The sequence below is a fragment of the Antennarius striatus genome, chromosome 21 (assembly GCF_040054535.1).
Source record: "Antennarius striatus isolate MH-2024 chromosome 21, ASM4005453v1, whole genome shotgun sequence".
In the NCBI taxonomy this organism is placed as follows: Eukaryota; Metazoa; Chordata; class Actinopteri; order Lophiiformes; family Antennariidae; genus Antennarius; species Antennarius striatus.
The window spans coordinates 13,781,433-13,809,005 of record NC_090796.1 but is presented as its reverse complement, the minus strand read 5'-3'; the positions used below and the strand labels follow the sequence as shown (position 1 = coordinate 13,809,005).

Sequence of the window (27,573 nt, the reverse complement as noted above, 5' to 3'; positions counted from 1 at the left end):
GAGAAAGCAAATGATGATAACCTGGAGACCCTCATCCCAGATCTGGATCAGGGCATCAGTGAGCTGTTGGACACTTGGTTGTCATTGGATGGATCAACACACACAGGTTAGAGAATTCTAACCTGCCAAAGAGAGCTCAAACTGAACCCGCCTGAGCTTTGCCATTATGGGACCATTTCCTATCTGACAGCAAAACCTTTAGACAAAACGGGCTCAACAATGTTGTATATGAAGAGTATGTATTTGGTGTCAGTTTAATGAATTGTACAAGTTCATAGTGGTTTACATCTTATGTAAAAACACAGAATAAGACAAAGAAAATAACAATAACAATAAAACTACATTTAAATGTCGACCTAAAAATATCTGAAAAAAATAAATAACTTGAGAGGACTCTTTTGAACCTCAATATGAAAATTTTGTATGAAAGTTGGACCACATGAAACAATTCTTTTCCATGCATATTTAATAATTTCTCTTTGGGAATAAAACCAGCCCTCCATCACTTATGCAAGCATACAAAATGAAGTATGAAGTTTAACAAACGGGGGTATGTATGTGTTTACAGTAATCCCTTGCGCATTCGCGTAGTAACACGTACTACTTCACATCATCGTGGATTTTAAATTGATAGTCACGTGATACCGTACGTACATTCTATTGGCTGACGGAATCCGTAAAACAAGGAAGTGCGCTGTTTTGGAAAGCAGCGCACAGATAGAAGGGGGCTTAATATCAGTATGGGGGTGGTTCTTAAACATTTAAATTAATATAAATAATAAGATAAATAGTTTGTCGCTATATTGCAGAATTTGCTACTCGCGAGTGGTTCCTGGAACACATTAACCGTGAGTAACAAGGACGCACTGTACATTCATTCATTCATTTCTATACCCGTTTCCACTTTCACAAGTTGCAGGGTACACTCCGGCTGATGCACCAGTGCATCGCAGAGCCACATGCAGACAACCATGCATGCACATACTGTATTGACATCTACAGGCAATATGAAACCAGTCAATTCGCCTGGAGTACAGGTTTTTGAAGAATACGCAAACTCCGCACAGAGCGGGACTGCAACTCTGCTGCGCAGCGACAGCGCTGCCTCTAACGCCACCTTGCCACCCGGTTACATTCCTTTATATTGATCTAGTTTGGATGACAGATCTTTCACTCCAAGTTGAGACGTAAGCAGACTCCTTGCAGAACCCAGTGGGAGATGTGCTCAGTCGTGTACAGGTCAGCCTCAAACACCAACCCCACACCCATTGCATTTCTTCGTAAAGAGGTAGTATACACCGGTGTTCGCAGGGTATTCTGAGGTCCAAAAAACAACAACAACAAAAATACATATATAAGTTGGGGACAACCATTGCAATAATACGATGTCGGCAAAAGAAGTTGTCCACACCTGTAAACTGAGGTGGCATGCCTCTACCGGGTTGACTTTAAGGATTGGAAGTTCAGTAATCAAGATTTTTGGTTTGCTCTGCACTAAGCAGCCCTTCTCTCTGTCCCAATCTGCTCCCTCCAGAAACAAACCAGACACATAGCAGCCTGCAGGAAAAATAACACGAGTTCAGTCAGTCAGTGGTTTTTATAGCTTGTTTCTTAATCTTGCTGCGAATGGTGAGTGTCATTACCTTGATCAGGTTTCCCACTAATTTCCTTCTCGGTACAGAATGGGGTCACCTCTGTGTACAGGGTGGAAAGATCCAGAGGCCAGCCATTTTTCCTGCAGGCAGCCTGGACGAGGGCCGTCAGGTAGGACTCTGGGATATGGAGTCCTGATAGCCACATAACTTTTGGCTCCCCGTTCTTCACCTGGCAGACCAAAATAGATCATAAACTGATTTTTCAACTCCTCTGTTAGGCCTGAATTACATAGAAGCAAACGTTTAAGAGGTTATCTGTGATAGTGCATGTGGTTCCTCACCCAGTCACTGTATTGGTCGTAACGCCTCTTGAAATGGATCATCCAGTTGCCGAGAGACTTCAGCGTGTCTGGTGCCAACTTCTTCCAAATGGCTGGAATGTGGCCATTAAACAGAGCGCCGGCAACTTCTTCCAGTTCGCTGCTCATCCCTACTTCTCCAGCCAGAGACTAAGACGAGACAGAAGACATTTCAGAACAAATTCAATCTTGTATAAAGCTGAAAAAAAAAATCTTCTGGTCCATCTCACCCTCTGCAACTCAATCAGAGAGCGCCTCATACGAACTATGAGTTTGTTGAAGCGCTCCAGTTCTTGAAGCAGGACCACTGACATGGGGGAAATGTCCTTGCCGAGGTCCTTCCGGATCACATCCAAATCAAATACATTGGGAAGTTTGTTTTGAATGTCTTTTGCCACCTGGCTGATGTAATCGTCCCTACTGATGCCTCCACCAGATTCATCTAAAGTGTGTAGAGGCCATACGTTAGGAAGCACAGAACTCAAAATTTAGGCAGACGAGGAATTCTATAATGTCTTGTTTGGAAGAACACTCAAGGAAAAGAGGTGAAAGATGTGAAACCATACCTGTCTGAGGCTGGAGGTCTATGAGGTGAGCCCACATGTCTTTAGCTGCCTGAGTGTAGTATCCGATCTCTGCATTGGAATGGAGACAAACGACCTCTGGTGTGTTTGCCAGTGGCAGGCTCTCAATCTCATCTGGAACAGATAGCAGGCAACAACTGTGAGTAATGTTAGAAAATGAAAACATGATTGATTCAAGTGAGACGAGGCAAAGTAATGAAAATAACTGACCGACATAAATTTGCCTCTCCCCACCGGGAGGGAGCTTGTAATCTACATCTTTTCCTTTAAAGAAGTGGAATTTCCGGAAAGTGTAGAAGAGGAAATCCCCAAGATATTCATTCATATAGGTATTCAGGATCCTGCGGTCAAAGCTATCTATGGCTCGCCCACCATACATAACCTAGGACATATCACACAGACACATAAATCTCACGGCAATAGAAACAAAAATAACCAAGTTTAGCATGGGACAGCTAACTTAGCCTCACCTCCCCGATAAGATATCTGAGACTTTCCCAGGGAATAACGGTGTTTTGGTTGTAACCTCTGGTCAGGTAGGTATTCAGGATCTCCATACACACCTGTTAAAAAAAATAAATGAATTTAAATACAGCTGATCATCAATCCAATAAAGTGAATTATTTCTACAAAACAAAATGCCACTCATGCAACTCACAGAAAAGTCGGACTCATTGAAGTCATAGGGGACGTTCCAGCCAATCTTTCCGTACTTGCGCCTTTCTTGCACCACCGCGTGAAAGAAAGCCAACACGTAGACCAAGCTGGGGAAGTTAGGGTGTGGGCATGCATCCAAGATTGAATGGGAAATTTTAGAATACGTGGCTCTCATGTTTAGCTTGAGACTCTGGGGGGGCTCTGTCACGACCTGCACCAAATATGAAAGGTCGTGTAAACAAAATGACCCAGTCACAACGGCATCATGGGAAATCAACAACAAACAATACTGTTGCTAGTGAGAGAAGTGTATGACCTTGAGAGACTTCTGAAGGATTCCGATGGGGAAGTCTTTTATGGGATTGGTGGTGATCCACAAGCGGAAGTTGGGATTAGGTTTTGTGATATTCTCTAATGTCTTTTCCAGGTCCTTCAGCCACTTTACAAGCAGGTGGCAGTTCTCTAGCATCAACCAATGACCATTAGATGCTGCCTTCTCCAGCAACTGCAGTGCCACCTTTATCACACAAAGAGAAAACAATACAACTCAAGTCTTGACTGGGCTGGTAGTTTATGTTTTAAAATAATTTAAATAACTGCAGTGTTAAAAAAAAAAAAAGGAAAACAGAAGCAAATCACCTCCTCTTGACCTTGACCCATAGCAAGGAACTTGAACTTGTTTCCTCCAAAGCCTGACCTCTCTGCAAGTTTTGCTAGATCACTACCTGGGTCAGAACCTGGGCTCAGCACAAAGACGATGGGGGAATAAGGCGTGCTCTGCTCATAAATGGCATCGAAGTTGATCACAGGAGGCTGAACATATCTGAATAGGAATACAAGTACATTAAGATAATTCCATCACCCTTATAGCTCTCTCTGTCATTCACTGTGTCTTACTTTTCGCCCATCGTGATAGTGACATAGTCGGTCACTGCTCTGAAGACTCTATCTGTACGGAAACATCGCAGCAGCAGCAGCTTTTGGAAATCCGACAGTTTCTCCCCATATGACCCAGGAAACGGAGCTGTCTCCGGTGCATCTAGATCATACCACTGCAGAAGAAAAAAATGAGGGTTAAGCTCTCCACCACTCACGTAAATTGACAATGACAACGTCACATCATGATTCCATGTCACTTTAGTAACTCACAGACTTCCATTCATCGGGAGTTCCCTGTATTTCATCAGGCAGAGACTGAAACTTCTCAGGAAAGAGCTCTGCCAATTTTACAATGTCTTCCCAGCCCTGGTCTGGAATCCAGTCACAAGGTTTTTGTCGCGGACTCTTTTCCAGGGATAGGTTCCCTATTTTCATGAGATAGAAAAATAAGAATGTTTTTTTGTAACCTAACTACAGTAAAGCGGTTCAAGATCTCTGGTTATCTCACCCTTGATAAAGAAGTCTAACTCTTCCTGAGGGACCCTTCCTTCAGCTCGCTCAATCTTGAGGGTCATGTTAAAGGCATAGAGCAACTTGTGTTTCTCAAACAGCCCTAAAGATAGGCAGAAAAATTCACGTTAACAAGATGTAGTCACTGTAAAAACTGTCTTATCCGTTCTATTGACCTAATATTTTACCTGTGCATCCATAGTTATAAACGCTGTACTTGAGTGTATCCATGATGTTGTTCAGTCTTTGGGTCAGGTTCGAGTTAGGCATAGACTTGCGCAGTGAAAAGTCAAAGACCTCCAGGTAGGAGGCCAAAGAGTACTGGTACATACTGCTCACCTGAGCCAAATCAGTCAACACAAAGAACAGGATAGCACCAAGCTTTGCAGCCGGACGGTAGCCATCTCTCAGCGCATCAATGTCCAGAGACGTCTTCTCAGCCAATATTAGTTTTTCAAAAACCTGATGGATCGATGACAAAAATCCACCCAATCAAATTTAAACTGAACTTTGGAGTTCTTTTATTAAAACAGTTTGCTGGAGCTAAATTCACTGACCTCACTGGCTTTTGTCTTTGTTATTTCCAACGTGTCAACCAGATCTGCATTATCCAGCATGTTGCCTTGGAATGTGGCCAACTCTCTGAGCAGAGAGTCCCCGAGGTTCTTCAACAGCTTCTTATTGTCACTTGTTTCTTGGATCAGACCTTCTCGCTGCTCCTCTAGCTCCTTCTTTTCGAAGCCCATGATAAAGCTCAGCAGCTGGTCTTCCAAACCCTTGAGGGTTACTACAAGAAAAATCACAGGTTGATTAGATGTTACAAATGTAAACTATGGTTTCCATGCTTAAGGATCTCACCTGTATAGTTGATGACCATGGCTTTTCCAAATACAGATGGGGAAAATTTGGGATTGGCCAATTTACTGTTGAGGTAGAGCTTAAAACTGGGATCATAGTCAAGTTCCTTGTCACCCAGCTTGATTGTTTGCCGGCCTTCTGTTCCTTTCACATTCTTCTCCAAGACGTTGTCAATCACAGGATCGATGTACTCGTCTACGTCTTGGAAAAGGAATGGGTAGCCATACACTATGGCCATTTCTAAGTGCTTCATAAAGTCGGGATCATTGAAAGACGAGACCTGTGGGGGGTGGAAGAGGAAGATGGTCATCATATGTGGAACTCTTTCTGTATGGTTTCTGGGATTTCTATATAAACATAACTTGTAGAAGCACAAGGTAGTTGGTACCTTGAGGTTATTTTTTTCTTCCTTTCTCTTGATCCAGTTGAGTGCTTGCTGTTGAGGGTCGATACACAAAGGAAATCGGCTCCCACGGATTGTGAGGATTCCATTCTGCACCGACAGCTCATCTGGAGGCAAACCCTCGGAACCCCACCTGTCACACGGGATTCATCAGACACCTTATTAGTTTCATTGTAAGAACTGTATGCACATAAAATTTAGATAATCATATCTTAATATATATTTCATACACTTTAGTAGGACGTATTTGTGTTCTGTAACTGCCCCTCATGCTTCTAAGTCTGTAAGTTAAAGTTCACAGATACCTGCTGATTTCAACCTCATCAGTCAGAAGGTTTTCCAGCTTGAAGGGCTGACTCATCGGGATGCCTCTCTCCTCAACATTCTTCACCCATGTTTGGTAGACCATTTCATTTCTGAAGTCCCAGCTGAAGGCCCCTTCATAGCTCAAGAAAGCAGCAGAGATCAGGCAATCACCCAAGAGATGAACGCGTCTCTGTTTCAATTCCTCCAGGTCTTTTTTCCATCTGTTGTAAAGAGAATCAGGCAGTAAGCAGAATCAGGTGGAGATGCAAAGGAGTGAGGAAGAGGAGATTGTGCTGCATTTTTAACAGCCTCACCGTTCGTTCTCAGAGGTCAGGCCAGAGATGAGTTTGTCAGCGGCTACCAGCCTCCTCTCCATGATCTCTGCCTGCTCTTGTAGCTCTTTTTTTTCCGTCACAGCACCTTGGTACTTCTCTTCAAGACTCTGCAACTCTTGCTGGATTTCAGCAAGCTCTTTCTGAAGGCCTTGGAGCTCACGCATATTCATAGAGAAGGTCTTCTCCAGAGCTGCCACCTGGAAAATTATTGACAATACCGATGTTTAAGAAGTTTCATCTCAAACAGCAAGACATACAAGCACTTGCAAAACATATGTTACCTTCTTTCTCTTTGGCGCTACTTCCCTAGCCTTATCACAGTAGCCTAGGACAGCCACGACAAACTTGAGCATCCCTGCACCAGCCTTGCTGATGCTTTGCATTTCCTCAACAGTTGTGTTGAGTTTTTTTATGAAGGCTAGGTGGTTAAAAAACAAAATAAACAACAGGCATTCCAGTATCATGTATAGTGTAGATTTATGGTGACCACATTGACAATCTACCTCTGACAGTCTTGACTTGGTTGTCTTTTATGGCATCGCAGTCCATCGCCTTCAGTGAAACCAGGAAGTTCGCTTCCGACATCATGGCCTTGGCTGATGCCCAACTGATTTCCTTGTAGCCACGCAACACAAGCACACACTCGCAAACTAACTGCACCTGTTTGGGTGGCTTGGAGAAGAATCTATACAACAGAAGAAAAGGAAAAGGCAGATTAAGGTGAGAGGGTGTGAGAAGGCAATTGATGAATTTCTGAAGCCATAGCCATCATGACTAGATGGAGTGAAAACAATTCCTCACCTTATTTCTGTGACATCAGCTTTGTCCAGCTGGTCCACAACTTTGCGGGCTTCCTCTAACTCCGGTATGGCTTCATTTAAAGCCTGTGTAGCTTCTGCCTTTTCACAAGCAATTACTTCAGTCTGCTCTTCAATCTCTTTGGCTTTGACTTCTACTGTCACCTTTTTCTCTTCAGCTGCACAGAAGGATTTAGAACTGCCGTGGTTAGTTTAGAAAGCTTATGGTACAGACTGTTTCAGCTTCGTGTTAAAAGACACAGTTACTGACCTTTCGTCTTGTTTGTGGTAATCACCTCCAACAATGTTTCACAAGCTGTGGACTTTTCTGCAAGGACCACCTTCTGCTCTGATAGCTTGACATTCATTTTAGCCAGCTGATCACCTGCCTCGTCCATTTTATTTAAACCTCCCGTTAAATGCTTGCACTGAGCTGGAACAGGAAGAAGCATATTCGAGATCCATAAGCAAAGTCTCTCCAATCATTAGAAAAATATTTCCACCAAGACAGAATATTTAGTACTATAACATTGGATAACATATATGATCTTCTCACCCAGGATAAATTGATCCTTTTCTTCCAAGAGGTTAATGTACGTATTGACAAAGTCCAAGTAGTTTTTTGGTGTGACAAAGTTAGACCGTCTGAGTTTCTGAAGGAAGATCTTGCTGTAATCGTCCACAAAGGTGTGGGTCGCGCATACTTGAGAAATCACCGCGTCAGAGTGTGCTTCGGGAATCATTGGACTTTGTCCTGCATTAGAACACAATTGTTAATTCTTCAATAGAAATCCTTGGTTTTAGAGGTTTTAGAAATTCAGCTGTAGCTCTCATGATAGCAAAATAAATAATGAAGAAAAACTTTAAATGCTATTTGAAATATACAGTATATGCATTTAAAACTGTTCATTGTGTACCGAGGAAATTCTGAGCCACTGCAAGTAAAGCTTCTGGAGGCCATGGCAGAAACCAGTCAATCACAGTGTTGTTCATCAGTCCTAAGAAAGAAAGACACACAGTTAGCGAAATATAACTTGATTTTCCAATCAGAACACGACCGTCTCTGCATCTCACCTGGGAAGTTTCGGCAGCGCGTCCTTAGCGTGTCTCCAACTGGAGACATGCCCAGAACCACGTGTAGATTGTTGGCACACTTGTTGACAAAGTACTGCCACACGCTCTCTTTAGAAGGGCCGGCTCCCACCTTAAGAGCCTCATCACGAACCTGGTTGATCAGTCCCTCTTTCTCATCATCTGGGAACAATGCAGGAACAATCCCTACAGAAACCGCATGATAAGAGACCCACAACTTTGTTTTGAGTACGACTGATGTAGGGGGTGAAAACCAACCGGAAGTGAGCATGTTGTTAATCAGCTCCAGGAAGCCTTCCTCCGCAACGTGGTCATCAGTGAAAAGGAACACCGTCTTCTTATTTTCAATGCCGAGCTTCAAGTACAATGTTTTCAGGTCATCGCGGAAGTTTGACTCGTTGTATCCTCGGCTGAGCGTTATCTCAAAGATCTGTGGGAAGGTGCTTTTGTCACAACATGCTGAGCATTTACATGTTAACATTTTTCCACTTGTGATGTCTCACAACACATACATCAGAATTAAAAACACTTTTGGCTTGGTTAAATAAATAATACATTAAAAAGTCTGAATTCTGACTATGAAATGTGAAGGATCATTTGCCCATCACAGTATTTGTCCTGGTTGCCGTGGTTTCCTACCTCACAGTCGGCAGTGAAGGCAGCGAGCTTGGTGAGGGATTGCTTCCCAGAACCCCCGACACCGACAAGCAGGGCGTGGCCACGATCAATGCGGATGATGCGGTGAACACGAGTCAGATGTTCCAAAGCGTCATCAAAGAGGATGAGGTTCATCCTTGCCTTGACTTCATTGTATTCTTCTAGAATTTCCTGATGTGTGAACCAACATTGTGTTTGGAGACAGAGAAATAGAATCATTCTGACGGTCAAAAACTAATCATACTATAACATTGCAGTTGTTTGGAAATGACAGATAGGCCTAACATCCCATAATAAAAGAGTAAAACAAATGCATTACTACATACCACCTCCTCATCCCCCACATTACCTTAAACAGGGATTTAGTGACATCATAGTCCTGCAGGTCCTCATAAAACCGTGGCTCATTCTCTTTGAGTGCCGTCCTAAAGTCTCCAAACAGAATTGGGTCCTTCATGACTTCCTCCACAGCTGATGGGAAATGCTCCCCAATCAGGTTCTTTATGTGGCCTTGGACCTGATGGCAAAATCCAAAATGTGAAAATCCCAATCAACTTTTTTATTACATTTTGAGATGACTAAATAACTCTTACCAAATCTTTGTCGGTATTATCAATAAGTCTGTCATGGAAGATTCGCAGGCACTCGTTTCTCCAGACACGGACAAAGTCGCCAATGGTTGAAATCCTTTGAGATAAAAACAGGGTCAAACATTGGGTAACGTAGTCTTCTGACAAAATAATTTAAGTGAACAGACCTGTCCGCTGTGACGAGGGTCAGTCCATTGTAGACTCTTGACAGGTCTCTCAGGTTGAAGATATAGTGAAACTTGGAGGGGGTGGGGGGCATTTCTTTGATGATGGTGCTGTACAGTTTCAGCGTGCAGGTGGTGATCTCCTCACAGACCTTCCGTATAGCGAGGTCGAAGGGCTAAAATAAGAAATGCAGTTTATTAAAAGTAAATAATCTTGATTTGATCAATTGAGCTTGTGGTGTTTATTGATTTCTGTGGTAAATAGACTCTCACCTTGGTGTGGCCTTTTAGAATGGAATTATAGATGAGCTCCAGAGACTCCAATGAAGGGAAGGGCATGTTGAAGACACTGAAGAGGGAGACAAAGCGTGGGTCCACTTCGTTCCTCCCGCCCCCTGCCTTTCCCATAGCAGCAATGTAGCTGAGGTCCTTTAGGAACTTGTATTTAAGATCCTTTCCACGGTCGTATATGCCTCCTCGGTCCATTAGCAGCTTCATAAGCGCTATAGGCTGCTGTGTGCCGTAGTCATCCACCTGAATAAACACATGTATGATAGTGAAGTCCTGCATAAGATCATCATCACTCACAGCAGTAAAGGAGATGACAGACGTGTTCAAGAGTTTGTGTAAGAACCTTGGGCATATTCAAATCATCTATGAAAACCAGAAGTCTCTTCCCCATAGGAGGTCCAAAATTATCCTTGGTCCTTTTCTCCACATTGGCCTCAAGGTTTCTCTGAACGTCCATTGAGGTCGTTCTGGATGAGAAGTTCATCATCAGGGTGTTCTAGTCGCAGAAAAGAAGAACTTAAAACCTGACTTAGAGCTACAAATGTGCAGATGCTTGGTTAGATTGTAGACTTACCCATGAGTCTGGGCTGAGGTTCTTCAGGAAGTTGTGAATGGTGGCAGTCTTGGATGTGCCAGATTCTCCAACGAGGAGCACTGGCGACTGAACCTTCACCATGTTTTCAAGGATCCAACTGGTTCTTGTGGTGTCAATAGTCGGTACTGAAACAAAGACGGATGATAAATGGATTAATGTGGGAAAAGGAACTCAGATGGATCCTCAATTATTCTGATGTGTGTGTCGAAATACATTCTCTCTTCCCAGCTAACAGAAACCACATACCTAAAATATCTGGAAAATTCATTTCAGGATCATGAGTGTATGTAGTGACCAGAGAATTCCAAGGAACCCACTTCTCCTCAGTTTCATCAAAATGGAAATCGTAAAGTGTCGGGAGGTATCCTATATGAATAAAGTCATGTTTGAGAAATAGCTGATAACATATACTCAATTCACAATCATATAATCACTTATGCTCGATTCTTACCTGGGATCTCACCAGGTAAAGCTGGGGAAGAAGCGTCAAGCTTTGGGGTTAAGCCAGAAACATCTTTGATTAAAGAATCAAACCTGGCCCTTTCACTTTCCAGTAATGTGGCTCCCAGTGAGCAGTACAGAGCCTCCAGGAAGTAACTCCCTATAACTTCAGGGCTACTTTTCTTACTCTCGAGCAATGCATCCAGGTAGGAACAAAGCTGAGACACCTGTAGGCAATACCAAAGGCACAACTATATCATATCGTACCAAAGAAGAAAACAGATGACACAGATCTAATGCAGTCCATTTGAGAAAGATGACCTACCATATTCAGATTTGTCATAGGAACAATAGTCTTCAGCTTCTGGCCCCGTCGACCGTCAACAGTTCCCTCTATTATCAGGTCAATGGCCTTGTGCACATATTTCTCAAACAATTCATGGAGCGTTTTTTGTTCCTGGAAAAAACAAAAGACAATTATTGACCATATTATCATCCATCAGCTGCTAAACTATAGCCAGTAAATAGAATAATAATAAGACAAACTTCTTTCATTGTCATTACATGCAAAACCCCACCACCAACACCATTAAGTTTGGTGATCTAGCAAATATAAAAATGATACATGTTTTTTCATACTTCGACGGGTCTGGCAGCTGCCCATTTCTGCCAGTATGGGGTGTATCCAAGATTTTTGGGATCTACAAATACCATCCCACACCGGGAAACAGTAGCTGGGGAGGCATAAATCAAGTCTCCAACCTGCGATGGAGGAGATTTAATGTTTAATGACCAGAGAGCTGTACTTAAGGAAAACGTTCTCAGATATTGAACTATAGTCGAACCTCGAACAGCATGGCACAGTGACCCTGTAAGCGGATCCGTTCCCCATTGGCGAGAGTGAGGAGCTTGTTGTCATCCATCACTGAGTTCATATTCTCCACCCACAGTGCGTCCACATCTCCATCAAACAGGATGTACCTGTGGGAGAAAAGATTTCACTTACTTCCTCTACTTTTTCATTGACTCTGCCTCAGAGAACTGATGACAGAATCCTTCAATAATCTCACCTTCGCTCATTTTTGTCAGTGGGCTTGTTGGTTTCACGAAAGATGTTAGATAGGATGCCATCAGTCCAGTCACGAGTGTCAGGGTCTAGAATACCGTAAAGTTCAATGACACTCATGGCTTTAGGGTTCAGGGGATATAACTTGGTATGCAATCCCATTCTGACCATGAAGATAAAAAAAGAAAGGTTATTATTATTGTATATATATTGTATTTCTATTTTGCACAGGAAGATAACTGAAACTGGCACTAACTTAGTCTGCGCTTGGCATAATGTGCTGATCACAACTGATTTTCCTCCACCTGTTGGGCCCACAATCATAGTGGTGTGTCTGGTCATCATCGTCTCATACATCTGCACCACTTTATCCACCTGGAGCCACAGACACAAGAAATGATAAGGCGATTAAATACAGATGGTGAAGCTGCAACGCTGATACCCAACAATCCTTGACTTAGGCTACCTGGTTTGGTAGTATGAGGTACTTATTCTCAGTGAGAACTGCTGTCACAGCTTCACCAAAATCGGGATATCCAACACGAGGGCAGTCCAGGCCAGGGAACAGGTCTGTGATCAGCCCGAGAAACAGAGGCACGTCCTCAAACACAAACTTTGGTAGATTCATGTCCCTGAGAGCGCGCATTAACACCACATCCTGTGAGGGGAAAAAGACAAATAAGTCATGACTAAAAAGTTCCCCAGAAACATAACCATAAATAATTAAAACTTAAGCCTTATTTTTGCTGCTAGATGAGACCCTATATATGGTCAGAAGAAATATTTTAGTCCACACATTAGGGATCACAAATAAGTACTGCCTTTGTCAAACTGTGAATGTGACAAAAAGAGAGTTCACTGTGATCTGATGTGATATCTATACCTCATTGAGCTCTGGTGAGCCTCTCTTCAGCTCTCCTGCCATCACCAGGACGGACTTCAGCGCCCTGAGGCCAAAGTCGTAATGTGATTGCTTGGACAGCTGCTCACGAGCCAGCTTATACAAAACTGTCATCTTCTTTGCCAGCACCTAAATTGAGTAAAAAGGAAGTTGAATTTTCACTGTGGAATAAAACATTTTTAAAGTAAAAGTGAAGTAAATTATGGAATTTCTATTACAGATACTTCTGCATTACCTTGGCATTTAGGAAACCCTCAGAGAAAAGCATGATCTCACAAATTTGCTGCAGGTCAGGTACGATGCACACCACAGGCCTGAACAGGGCTTTGACAGATTCTGGCAGCTCTGTTCGTCCCGCGTATCCCGGGTTCATGGTGATGAAAATACCAATGTGGTTATCCAGGCTGATAGTTTTACCTTCAAACTGATGCGAAAAAGAATAAGATGATTCTTTTAGTGGAATAAGTATTAATCTTCATGAAATCACCTTGAATTCATATGACAACTGGAATTATTTTGATGTAATCAGTACTTGCAGTGCAACAGGCTTACCAAAAACCTTTCCAGGCCCTGAATGAGAGCATTACGGATCGTCTGGATTTGGGTTGAGATGACTGACAACACTGAAGCGTCAATTCGATTGAACTCATCGAAGCAGCCCCAAGCTCCACACTGAGAAAGACCTGAGAGGATTTTACCCACAGCCTGGAAGCAAAGAGGAAATGAAACAAGGGCATGAACCATTGACCAAATGAGACTGATATGCGAATGACTATGATGTGGTTGATGATGTAACACATTTGGCTCTTCTACTATGGGCTGCTGACCTTGTAGTCCATGCCCTCACCACAGTTTGTAACCACACAGAGCAAGCCCAAAGCCTTGGCCAGATCCTTGGTAGACTCTGTCTTTCCGGTTCCGGCTGGTCCAGCGGGAGCTGCTCCCAGAAACATGGACAACGCCTGCAACAGAAACAGATGGTCAAATACTGGGATCCTGTCATCAAAACAAACTGGCAAACTAACTAGGTTTTTGAACTAAATAGGTTTTTAAATCAACTAGGCTTTAAAATAACTACTTTTTGAACTAACTAGGTTTTAAACTAACTACTTTTTGAACTTACTAAATAGGTTTTTAAATTAACTAGGTTTTAAACTAACTAGTTTCTGAATTAAGTAACTAACTAACCCTTAGGTATTGAACAAGTTTTTTTCTAAACTAGGTTTTGTACTAACTAGGTTTTTAACCCACTAGGTTTTGAACTAATTATGTTTTAAAATAAGTAGTATTTGAACTAACTAGGTTTTTAAATTAACTAGGTTTTGAAATAACTAGATTTTTAACTAACTAACTAACTAACTAACCCATTAGGTTTTGAACAAATTAGGTTCTAAACTAACTAGATTTTGTACTAACTGGGTTTTGAACTAACTCACTTGGTTCCAAACTAACTAGATTTTGAATTATTATCTAACATAAACATTATATTGATATTTATATTTGTTGTTGTTTAAATTTTATTTAGGTTTATTGTTTATGTTTACACTGTTTACATTTACACTGTTTTACACCTATCCTGCTTCATGTGCTTTCAATGGCCCCCTTGGGGACTAATTTGAAAGCAATTTTGATGAGCCTGCTTAGTAAGTTTCACGGACCTGAGTGATGGTGAGGTAGATCCGGTCCGTCAGTGGCGTTATAACCAACCGGCCATTCAGCCCCATGTATTCGTAGCCATAAGAGAAGGACGCGCTGCACTGGTGCACGAATAAGTTGTCAGGTCCTGGCTTCCAGTAGAATTTCAGCTGCCGTTCCCATTCAAACTCTTGCGCATCCATTACACTGTAATTAATATTTTATAGATTGTTATCAGATGCATTGATGACTCATAGTTTTATGTGAGGAGTAAAACTTTACCCGTTCAGCAGTAAACTGTCTACAATGTCCCTGGCGTGGACATCGAGGATGAGCGCGGTGTTTAACTTTTTCCTATCGTTTTTCTCCAACGGTTGTGCGATTCGTGTCACCAGCTCGTCAATCTGCTGGTGTGTGGCCTTAGCGTAGTCCCTCAAAGCATGCTTGTCTCCTTTCTTTATGTTCTCAAAGACTTCCTCCACCTGCAAGGTCCACCACACTTGATTTGCAGCCAGCACCACCATACCTTGGTATAACAACATCCAATCCACCCTGAGAGACACGGGAGTGACAAATTTAAACCGACTTATTCAAACAAACAGTAAAAGGCAAAATACACATGTAGCATCCACACAGACTCACCTGGTTTTTTGCGTGCCGTAGTAGTAGACGGCTTCCTTTGTTATGAATCTGTTAGTCCTCCGCATCTCCAGCAGCACATCCATCATCCACTCCTCCACCCTTCCCACGACAGGGACAGGGGTTTTCATGTTCATCACCTCGCCCTCGGCAGACACCATGGCTCCAGCTGTCGTCTTCCCGTCAGAGTCCACATCAAACCTCAGAGATGCTATGTTGTCATACATCTTGAAATCAAAATGATAAAAAAAATACATCAGAAAATGTTTGGCACGTAATGGTAAAAACATCCCTTTTCATTCCTAATACCTTGATCATGTGCTCCTGGACACAAGTGGGGTCAACACTTCCTAAAATGCTGAGCAGTTCATCATCAGAGATGAAGAAGAAGCGAGGAAATGCATTCCGCTTGGAGTCCAGGTAGTCATTGAGACTCTTCTGGCAACTTTGCAAGCCGTCAATCAGGGACTGCAGGTCTGACAGGCGGTTGGGAACCACGCAACACTGCTTGATATTTGGGTTCTTCTCTGCCTCATCCATGATCTAAAATAAAAATGAGAGATAATGTTATTTTGAAAAGTCCAGAAAGCTTTGCTGAAAACAGGCGGTTTCCGATGCACTCACGTCTTTAAACTGTTTGTTTATTTTATCAAATTTCGCAGCTTCCTCAGGTAACTGCAAACGAATGTCTCCGCCGCAGAATATACTTTCCAGATACATCCATTTTCGCTGGACCATCATCCATACCTGTGGAAGAAATATATTTTAGTTAGCTTTCTCACCAATCAGATTAAGTGAAATGAGACATTCGGACATCCTGGCTGACCTCTATGGTCTCGCTGATGAGGGACAGGTTTTTTTCCCACTCCTGGATGTTAGGAAGAAAAGGTCCAGCAAAACGACTGCCTGACATGCCCTGTAAGTTCATGGCATCGTTGTCGACATTTAGCATTATCTCATCCACCGCACCAAGAATAGTGCCCCGTTTGTCTTTGCCTTTAAAGTAGGGCTGGACAGTGAACACCATCGATTTCCAGGTTTTTACCACATCGTTCATCGCCTGGAAAAAAACCAACAAGTTATTGAATTTACTTATTGAACTGATCAGTAACTCAGATTTGAAGAAGACAGAAGCTCACATTCTCAATACTGAGCTCTTTCGTAGCACTCGTGACGATGTCATCTATAACATCTGCGTATTTGTGTAACTCCATAGCAAACATGTTCTCCAGAGTGAAGCTGTCACGGTCCATCTCGAAGTTTGTGCCGGTCTTTTCCATTAGATCCTTCCAATGTCTGAAGGCCAAGACATACAAACACATTTTTATTTCCATTTAGAGTCTATTTCAAATTATTTTGTCAAGGATTTTGTTTCCATATTGACGTTCTAGGGAGTTCAAGTTCATAACTTCTCAGTGGTTTCAGAGCCTGACCTGTCTCTGAGGGCCTCATTCTTCAGGTCGAGCAGAAGAGGCAAAGAATTTTTGAACTCCTTCATTTGTCCGTCAAGGAAGAAGGCCACAGGTAACTCCTTCACATCTTTAGGCAACTGCCGTAACCTTTTCATGAAATTCTCAAAACCATCCTGTATTTCTTGGGTGTTTAAATCCACCCACAAGGTCTGGGACCAATTCGCTTTTGCGTCCTGAAAGTAAAATGCACACACATTAAAAAGCAAGAAAACATGCTGAGCAGAATTTTGATGAATATTTTCAATATGCAGATTCGTTTTTTTTTAATATTTGCAGCTACATATCTGACCTTCTGAGATTTATAGACACCATAAATCTGTTTCATGCCCTCCATGGATTTTTTAATGTTCACAATGTCTGAATATGGTGTGACTGGCAGTTCGAGCAACATCTCAGCATTAGATAGGTATTCTTGTTCTTCCGCTACCTTGGCAAGCTCGGCCTCATATTTTTCCATTAGTTCAAGTCCTGGAAAGAATATTAGAAAGAGATTATTTCTTTCAATACCCTAAATTCATCTTCAGACATTGCTAATAAAAATACCAGGAATAACAATAATAAGAACAATAATGGTGATAATGGCATTATTACAATGATGACAGTGATGATGATTATTATTTTTTTGTTACCTTTATCCAAATCATCCCCTACAGATCCAGGACCATACATATTGAAGCTTTCAGAAAAGACGAACAACTGCTGTTTAAAGTCTTCAGTCCTCTTCTCTGTAGTCTTTTGAGCAAAGAGAACAAGAAACACAATTGTAAATGAAATATTCTCCCTGTCAGTACAAAGAGATTACGGTGTGTGGATTTTATAACTTACTGCACCAAATGTCTTCTTGGCACTTGCCAAACTTTTATTGACCTGTCTGGCTTCTAAAAACAATTCGATCCACATCTGTTCGATCCCATTTAGCAGGTCCACCTCGTCGTCTCCAACCTACACGCCACAACACCATAGTTAAAAAGGGGAAAAAACCTAGGTAGTAATTTAAAATTAAAACAATGTACCTTTAAATTGTACTTTGCCAGTGTTCGGTATATTTCCTGGTGATTACGGTATCTCAGCTCCACATCCATAGACATCTGCCTGATTTCTGCGATGGTGCTGAGGACGGATTTCAGATTGTCAAAATTGTCAGGGGTCTGTTTCAGCATCTCCGAATGTTTCTGTTGAAGAAAATACCCAGAATAAACCAATCCTAAAATAAAATTTACTACAAAAACATGGTAGCGGTGTGGCATGAATGAATACCATGAATTCATCTCTCAATTTGAAGAGATCTTCTTTGGCGGGCTTGTTGAGCTCCTCGTGTGCAGTACAGATCAGGGAGTCAAGGGTGTTCTGCGCCGTTGCGACCACCGGCTCAAAGTTTAGTTGGATGATGTGCGTATTCTTCGAGAGAGGCTCCTGCATCAGCTCTTGTTTTGTGTTATGAAGCACCTCCAGTTTGTGATCATACACGATGAAAGATGGGGTCCATTTGTCAAATGTCACATGGTCGTGCGGTTTTCTGCCTCCCCATAGGTGCTGATAGTGTTTCCAGCGGTTCAGGAGTGGATCCACAGAGGATAGTAGCCGTTGGATGTTCTGGGATACTGCCTTACAGCTGTCATTGATCAGAGGATGGAGCCATATGTCGTTGCTGAAGGTAAATGTGGCCAAATTCTCTTCGCCTTCCACCCGTTGCGGTGGACAATCAATGCAGGTGCCACGCATCCAACGCACAAAATGCTGATAAAAAGAAATAGGAATTGATTCAAATCACACCAACCATATCAGATTACAATTAAGAGATCATTTTTTATGCAGTTATATGGAAGAGAATCGTGATGATCCCACCTTGGTGCTGTCCACACAGTTTTTGAAACACTGCATGATCAGTGAGAACAACTCTTTGCTTGAAGGCTGCAGCACAACCTTAGGAGCAGATACGATGACATCCACTTTGAAACCAAGAGTATTTCCCATTAGCACCACATCTAAAGATTGGATGTTCCTAAAAGCGAAACCCAAGCAGAAGGATGTTACAGTGTTGGGATCCATTTCAAAGGAGCAGCTACATGTACTTCTAAAAATGATGACTTCCAAAACATTTACATCATGCGCTTACCTCTGCAACATCTTTATAAGATAGTCTTGTACCTGGCGTTCCAAAAGCTTGTAATAGTCTTCCATAAGTTTAGATTTGCCAGTGCTGGTACCCTCGATCAATAGTTCTATATTATTGATGAGCGGGGTAATGTCAGCGTACTGCTGAACCAAAAAGTCTATGGTCTCACTCCGCTTTTGCTCGATGTGATCAAAATACTCCTTAACACCTTTAAGGAAAACATGCAATCAAGCCAATGAAGATACATTTAGAATTTTAAGCATAATAAGAATATTACAGTTCTATTTAATTAGCTTTACCTGGTAAGTTGTTTGACTGATCTGGTTTAGGATATTCCATTAAATCGGCCATTAATATGAATTTCAAATTGGATTGAATTTGACTCTCCTTGTCATGAAGCTGACGTACAACTGACTCAAAATTAGAGACGGCCTTATTGCATCGTTCGACAAACTCATCGATACCTGGGAAAAATATCAAAATCCCTCAATCAAAAAGTTTATGTGTCCACATATAAGATTCAGTGATTGAAATCAGATTGCACAGAAATTTTAGATTGGTGTAAGAATACCCAAAGAATTCCATATTAATCTTTTGCATCCATAATCCATTTCTTCTCTGACTGCTTCGATGTTTTTTTGCAACATGACGAACGTCGTCTCACTCAGACTGTCGATCAGAGAGTGGTAGTGGTAGACAAGGGCCTGCAGATCATCAACATGCCTAAAAACAAGGGTGGAATCAGGTCAGGCCATGGGTTATATACTCTTTGGTATAAAATTAAACATTCAAACAATGGTGAATATTCTTACTTCACGTATTTGGCCTTCTGTAAGGCGATATATACAGCTGAATCCGGCACAGAAAAGCCCAAAAAAGAAAGTTTGTCGGCCTCCGAAATAATTTCTCTGATTTGTGGATCAAAGTTAACGATGTATCGCACACCTTTCTGAGCTCCGCTTTCGGTTTGTTGAAAATCCTAAAAATGAGAGAAATTAAACAAATTTAGGAAATTTGAGAGACTATAAACACTTTTGTATCTGTATTTTGACCAGCTAATGTATAACAATGAGCTATACATACCAAGAGATTTTTTTTCATTAGCAATGGCAACTTTTCTATAGTCTCCGCCTGCCACGACTCGTGCAATAGAGTCTGGTAGTTCTTGATACGTGATGTTATGCCCATGTACTTGTCCAACATCTGAGCAGCATCACATTAGAGGTTGACAGAATTAATTTATCTTTGGACAATTAGTTTTCAAATTTTTAATTAAGTGAAATACCTTACCTTTTTTTTCCGTTTACTCCCCAGCATCTCAGGCACATTCATGAAGGGAAATGTGATACTTTCCAGTTTCTTGATAAGACACTGGGCCCATGAGATGGCTCCTGCCACGGGGGGATCGCCATGAAATCTGGGTGGGTTCCCCTTTATTGCCTCAAAGAGTTTACTTTCCTCCTCCATCTGTAAAAATTATAAAAGTTCTTACGGCACACTAAACTCACTTGAATCAAACAAACAATGCGTGCATTGTTTAGTTGCAGTATACTGAACAAATACTATTTTCATATTCTGGAACCAATTCAAATTTAAGTGGAAATTCAAGCCAACTTCTTCTTGATTTGACATTGTAGTACCTCTTTGTGGTTCAGAGACAGGATGTCATCAAACCTTGCTGTCAAATGGTCGGTGATGGCCTTTCTGGAGCATGTGTTTTTAAATATCAGGATCATTTTCAAGGCATTTGATGAAGAGCACACCGTGTTATCAATGACGCTGATGACCTCCACGTCAAAGGCCTGAGGACACGCGCGTAGGAGGTGAAGGAGAGATGATGCATTTTAAGCTAGTTTAAGCTGTAAAGGTAAACTAATAGTGGCAATGTGAGCCAAACTCACCTGAAGTGCCCTGTAGAAGTCTTGCAAGATATTTTTCCAGTTGCTTGTCTCAGACATGGTGAAAGGGTTAAAAGTGACATTCTCAATACATAAAACCAGACTGTCCACTTTGCATCTCATCTCCTTGACGGCGTTTTGATTACTGGTGGCCCTCCATACGTCTGAACCCAAGATGGTATAAAACTCGTGCAACACCTTCACATACACACACAGACACACACACAGGAAAAAAGATTAGAACCTAAACACGTTTACTTGAGTGAAATATTGAATGAAGACCCGACCTGACCTGCACAAGATCTTCAAGGTCCTGGCAGACGGAAGCCACGTAATCCGTCCTCTCAAAGAGTCTCACACGATCAAATTCCCAACGTGAATCCTTCTTACTTTGTTCAATTTCACTCCGTGTGTGATAGTACGAGGACTTCCACTCATGCAGAACCAACTTCGCATCAAGCAGTATGGATTTGGACCGTTCTCCATCTCTAGTCAGAGCAGAGCAGATTTATAAATTAGATTAGCAGAAAAGGTCCTGACCAAATCTTCAGATCTGTCCACACGTACCTGAATAACACGAGGATGTCGACGGCTTGATCCACACATTCACACAGCTGCCAGGCGATACGCTCCATCAGAGGGACCATTCGTTCATTCGTGTTGTAGAAACGAGATAACATCCACACGATCTCCAGGCTCTCCATCAGATGAGGAACGCCCCGTGCGATCGCTTCTAAACCTTCATCAGTTGACAATTTCTACAACAGAAAATAGGGTATTTTCCAATAAGGTTATGTTGGTTTTTTTTCTGTGAGCAGGTTTTCACAAAATGGTGAATGAGAATGAATTATTAATCCTTTTAATAAACAACCTGGCTGGTTTTTAATTTTAGAGTGGATGTGACCATGTGAATGAAGTGGAAACAGGAGACATTAGGACCTCGACATCCATGATGCCTTTGGTGTCTTGTGAAAATGTAGTAAATATATTATTCAGCGCTAACAGAGAAAACTGTTGCATCACTGTGAAGACCCACCAGCAGGTGCCCTTTCACTACGTTGAGGAACAGTGTATTATCTTTGGACTCCTCGCAGTATTTGCTGAGTTCAGCAACGGTTTCATCAAAGCTCTGAATCACGTCTGAATTTGCTCGGGTCATCACGTTCAGGATCTTGACAATCACAGGCTTTGTCAGCTGCTCACTTAGGCTGTTCAAGGTGGACGCGCGCTCCTCCCAAAACCTAATCTCAGACAAAGGGCCAGGTTCCTGGAGAGATTGCAAAAACAGTGTGAACTGTGATACCATCGAGGTTTTCTTTGGCTGAAACAAAGAACACAGGGACACACCTGTGGTTTTTTATGCTGCTGCTCCTGAATGAGACCCGTAATCTGAGTCTGCCAATTCATCACACACTGTTCCAACGTCTCCACCACCTCTGGATTAGAACACAGGACCTCCAACTCCTGATCCAGATCCAGATCTACCTCAGGGATGTGCAGCATAATGTTATCTGTAGAAGGAGGTTGATATGTACAGAGTGAGATGAGATCACAGGAGATGGAATAAATGTTAAACCAACATGCCATTAAGTAAAAAAACGATGAGGCTATGAAAACTTTACAGAAACAAACCTTGTATCTGAAGGTCCTGAGGAGTCAATTCAAGCATTTCCATGAATTTCAGTTGCTTTCTGAGGGGTTCATCCAGCTGAACGGGGGGGAACCCAGCATGCATGAGGAGAAGCCTCGGCATCATGTCATTGGCTTCATTCATATCCGACGGATGAGAGATGGGCTCTAATTAAAACACCAGAAGTCATTTCTTGAGCAACAGAGGCTTGAAATACTTTACTGTAACTATACCAGTCTGTCTTCTCACCGTTTCCATTCCTGATAAAAGCGAGAACTTCGGAACTCAGAAAAGTCTCAATGCGTCTGCCTTCTTTTAGCTGAGAATTATCTGGATATAGCACTTCCAGTTCAATCCTCTATAAACAAACATCAAATCAGAACAAGAAAGCTGTACTGTTTTCCTCATTAATGCACAACAAATCATTTCCAACTGTTAAAATGTGATTGGAAAAGCTTGGATGAAGATTTGAACTCACATAAGACGGATTTTGCTCATTTTTCTCCTCCGAGCCCGAGACGACGTCCCCTTGAGAGTCTTCATCTTTCTTTTCCTCTGAGAGCACAAAAGTTGCTATTCAACATCCATGTGGAATTTAAAATACATATTGTATATAAAGATTATTTTTTAAAGGGTTTTGTTAAAGCCAATAATGAAATAATGGCCGATACCTTATCAATGGTTTTAACATTATTGGCTCAAACTGGGTTGTCAGAGTTTGCATGTTACAGGTATTCAAACCAGTAAAATAACATGGATGTCCCAATTTTTGCACCTTATTTTATTTTGATGCATATTGCAAATCTTCTGTTAGTCCAGCAAACTTAGTTTTACTGCAGTAATTTTACTGCATCCACCTGTTTTTTTTAATAAATCAAAATGAAGCTGATGATTTATAAATGAAATTAATGAAAATTGTCTGTGGTGCTCAAACTTTTTCACAGATAATTCAACACAAAATATATTATATTATTTTTTAATGGTTTCAACAGGCTTCTTTACATGTTTCCATGTCTTCAAAAGGCATTGTTTTCAATGACTAACAAACACATAAAAATTGTAATTAATGATAATTTCTCACGTCAATACAAAACCAATTGACCAAGAGGAACTTTACCCTCAAATTGTTTCTCTCTGGTGGTTTTGAAGAAAATGAGCGATAAGGTCGATTCTTCCTCAGAAGTAAAGTTTAAAAACTGAAAAATTTTCTGTTCCTCTTCTCCATCGTTCCGACGGAGAAGTTCTTCGAAACAGCTGTCCGGTAAATTAAAAGAGATGCACACTTTTTCCTTGATCCACTCCAGTCTCAAATCGCTGTGCACCATGTTGACGGTGGATCTACTGGTTTGTTTTTGCGTTGTCTGGAAACCGACGCTCCCGCCTCCGGTAATATATGACGCTTTGTCGCTGTGATCCGACATCAAAGCAAACTTTAAAAAAAAAAAAAGATGAAAAAATACATATTGTTTGAAATATTTGAATGTGTGATACTATTGAAGTAATTCATTGACATCAAAGATTTCATACAGTACGTATTACAATTTTATGTCTCTGCGTTGTGGCTATGATGTGGATTTAACGCAGTAGGTGGCGCTGTTGCTTCACTACGAGAAGGTCCTGGGTTCAAATCCTCGTCTGTTTGGGTTCTCTGTTTGGGTCAGTTCTTTAGCTTACAAAACCTTTCCCAGTCAACCCACAGCAATACTGAAAAAATGAACTTTCTCCTGCTCAAATATATTCCTTACCTCCTAATTTTTTTAGAACTTTTTTTCATTCATTTATTAAAAAATAAAACATTTTTTTAAAATTTTAGATCCTTTGAATTTTACTCATTTACTCATCTAAATAAATTTAGAGAAAATAACTGGGACATTTAGGAAAGATTATCTTTTTTTTAAATTATTATTATTATTATTATTATTATTATTATTATGTGGGTCAAAAGTGTCAAGTGCATGTTATCGACCCAACCCAAATTTGTACATTAAGATCAAAGTTCCGTGTAAATCAGCTCTGACATGAAAAGTTGCTGTTTGCTGTGCAGGATGTGTTGAAGGCACGCGTATTTCATCACAGTCACAGCAAAGCCAAACACTTCAGATTTATGTTTTCTGTCACTCAGAGATTAATGCTCAGTAAAATTGAGCAATATTTGCACTTTGAAAATGTAAATTAGGTGTTTTTCTCTTGTTGCGCCTGACACAAACCCGTGGACGGTATTTTAAAATTAAAAACATATATACCAATTTGAGGGATAGATAATCATACCGCTTGATTTATTTACTTTACTTAGCAACAAAAATAAAGTCATGAAAGACATTTTACAACTTTAAGCAGATGTGCATTGGATGAATGGTGTACTTTCCCCTTTAACATCACTCTGCTGTTGTTACCCTCCATCTAGTTCAGACACTGGGGCCTCTCTGTCTGCTTCACATTTCTTCTGGCTCTGCGTCCTGACAGACCGGCGCAGAAAAGGTCCTGGCACCGGATCCGTTGTACACATGTGAACCCCCCCGAGCTCCTTTGGTAGCCGAGACTGTAAAATATTGTTCTAAGCAGTGGGAATCATTCCTGTAAATGACCGATGAATGCAAATCACAGCAGATGACATCACTGGAGGAGACAGCTCCCATGGATAGATGTGGTTTTTGTTCCATTCCCCAGAACGCTCCCTCTGAGCCTTCCATTAATGCCTAATATTTCCTGTTAATGTTTTACTGGACAGTACATATTGCTTTCCATAATGACCCCAGGCTGGGTGCAGAGTACTTCTGGGTGTCCTCTTGACTGTGCGATTGTGGGATATGGTCACTGTGTTCCCTGAATGGGGCTCTTTGTGTTCAGAGATGGTGCTGCCAGCTCCACAAAGGAGGAAAAAACTGTAAAATTGGAACCAGTGTGACACAAACAGATGCAGATGCACAGAACGTTCTGAAACACTTCAAATGTGTAGTCCTCTGGTCAAGTTTTGAACTTTAGGAGCTTCATCTGAGAAAGCTTTCAAACAGAAAGGCCTGAGTTTTCTTCTTTAGACGCTAAAGGTGAACCACAAACGTAGATGCTGGAATCGCTGTGTACATCAGAGCGTGGAGCTGATTGTTCTCTTTGTTTTGAATGGCCTTCGCTGATCAGATCTCTGCATGCCTATTCAAATAGCTGCCATCTGGAAGAGCAGAGGGGCGGGGATGAATCTGAGTTACGCAGCTCCTAATCACGGATGAAACAAATTGTGCAGAGAAGCGAATAAATTCCACTTCATTAAAAACGATAAACAGCACGAGAGGACACAAATCCAATGAGGCTCGGAAAAAGATGTTACAGCTGCAGAATAAGCCTGTTATGAAGCGCTTGATATCCCCTGAAAGCCATACGATCAGATGTCACAACAAAGAGCGTTGGAAATTCATCTCTTTTTGCTGAACTTTTTCCAGAAACAAGGAAAAATCCACTCGGCAAAAAATGACCTTCAGGCCCTCGCTTTGCTCAGCGCCACCGATAATGGGATGCATGGATACACGACTTGCATGCATAGTTCTCTGCTCCATTAGCTGTACATCATCATGCCAACTATTTGACCATGTCTGGAGATAATTTCAGGACCCTTAGAGTTCATCACTTGAATGCTTTTGCACAGAAAAAGCTTTAACCAAAGACCCAATAAGGGATCATATTCTAGGTACACTTATGGCATTGATTTTCACGGCTAACAAGCTGTTCATGCATGCGCTTACGGTAAATGTGAGGATGTGCTACAAACTGCACATCTGATGAAATTATATTCAGATTATTTCTGCTTTCAGAGAAACACAAAACCAACATATTCTTCTTCCATTACAACGGGAGAGACTTCACTTAAAGAAAACTTAACATTTTGGCTGCCTTTTAAAAAATTTAAGAATATAAGAAGCCAGAATAATTGCTTCATTTCAACATGTTTCTTTCTTTCTTCATTTTCCCAGAGCGTTTGTTTTTTTAATCTACACTGACCTGCACAGAGAAAATGTCACCTTTTCATTGCATTTTTTAAGAATGATCTAAACATCCTGGCACTAAGTGTTCAGATTCTATTCCGGTTGGAGCTTAAAGAGAGAGAGAGTGAGAACATGATTTGACCCAGACTCATTAAAATAGAAAGTGTGGCAGAACATGCTGGGAGAACATTGAGAGCGCCGAGGGTCGCAGTGAGAATGTAGAGCGAGTTCATCAGTAGGGAGTCTGTCACATCTCAGTTTGGTGAAATAACTTCATGGGATCACGTTACAGTCTTTGTTTTGGATATAATTATAATTATTCTTTTGCCCCGAGGCCTTTTCGGACTGATTCAACCATCCCCTAAACATCAGGACTTGAGTGGGGTAGAGCTGCCTGCAACGCTCACGTGTGCTCTGCACGCCTGACCCACATTACCCAATAGCATGTCTGCTACTGCATGTATTAATAACCATGTGTGCCACGTCCCCTCTGTGCTCCCAGAGCAGGAGAAGTCTCCTGTTTCAGCTCATTATGTCAGAAGTAAAGGCTAATGTTATCCTTATGTTTTTCTAATTGCCAATAAATCCAATAAAAAAGACAGAAAATGTGAAGCTACGGCCCGATTTGTGCTATTCATCTCTGCAGTTGAGCTCTATTGCTGTTGAGTCTGCTTCAGGCGTTGGTGGAGACCAACACAAAGATAAATTAAAGATGTTAATGTTGTCTCTGCTTTATGTGTACGTAAGAAACCAGTCCTGTGTGAGAACGCCTGCAGTGCGTTTCCTCTCTGTCGCTAACAGGTAGAGAGATGGAAACACGTAAAGGTTAACAAACATTTATCATCTCTGGGTGCACTGATGGTGAAATGTCTCACACCACTTCCAGCATCCTTGCAGGTGCTACAGCTTTTCCGTTTGTCCTGCCTGCCCCCCCCCCCCCCCCCCACTTGCTCATTCTCAGTCACTTGAAACAGGCTGAAGGAACTCTACTCTTGCTGAGCTGTCATGTAACATTAGCCTTTAGTTGACCATCCATGCTCTACACCGTCCTTGTTCTGCCTTCTGAACGTGACAGGTTACATTTATGGAGTCTAGCATACCAGCAGGTTGTGTGAAGTCACGATCTGAC

General features: G+C 41.6%; 1 protein-coding gene across 1 annotated transcript; it reads right to left on the bottom strand.

Annotated features, from left to right (window-relative positions):
- Positions 1–1,024: 1,024 nt before the first annotated feature.
- Positions 1,025–22,614, bottom strand: dnah10 (dynein axonemal heavy chain 10). The gene is made up of 74 exons (XM_068306177.1): positions 22,473–22,614; positions 22,188–22,351; positions 21,877–22,107; positions 21,408–21,598; positions 21,133–21,328; positions 20,844–21,038; positions 20,583–20,744; positions 20,233–20,409; positions 19,966–20,145; positions 19,755–19,921; positions 19,514–19,665; positions 19,242–19,406; positions 18,943–19,150; positions 18,672–18,828; positions 18,084–18,563; positions 17,840–17,998; positions 17,652–17,768; positions 17,456–17,558; positions 17,116–17,294; positions 16,788–16,999; positions 16,494–16,650; positions 16,181–16,414; positions 15,979–16,101; positions 15,664–15,897; positions 15,358–15,581; positions 14,998–15,267; positions 14,739–14,922; positions 13,908–14,042; positions 13,633–13,785; positions 13,316–13,504; positions 13,063–13,209; positions 12,646–12,837; positions 12,436–12,554; positions 12,184–12,342; positions 11,959–12,094; positions 11,753–11,875; positions 11,439–11,570; positions 11,124–11,340; positions 10,919–11,038; positions 10,652–10,797; positions 10,421–10,573; positions 10,060–10,320; positions 9,790–9,962; positions 9,626–9,719; positions 9,382–9,549; positions 9,015–9,203; positions 8,634–8,805; positions 8,358–8,561; positions 8,201–8,281; positions 7,840–8,037; positions 7,555–7,716; positions 7,288–7,462; positions 6,990–7,171; positions 6,768–6,904; positions 6,466–6,683; positions 6,151–6,372; positions 5,831–5,978; positions 5,443–5,722; positions 5,142–5,371; positions 4,773–5,046; positions 4,583–4,687; positions 4,345–4,499; positions 4,093–4,247; positions 3,835–4,018; positions 3,512–3,712; positions 3,197–3,406; positions 3,009–3,101; positions 2,749–2,920; positions 2,521–2,652; positions 2,185–2,396; positions 1,937–2,104; positions 1,644–1,824; positions 1,412–1,557; positions 1,025–1,317 (listed from the first exon to the last, which is right to left on the bottom strand). Exons 1-74 carry the CDS (start codon positions 22,612–22,614, stop codon positions 1,171–1,173), a joined length of 13,113 nt encoding a protein of 4,370 aa, XP_068162278.1. The 3' UTR covers positions 1,025–1,170.
- Between the last annotated feature and the right edge of the window lie 4,959 nt (positions 22,615–27,573).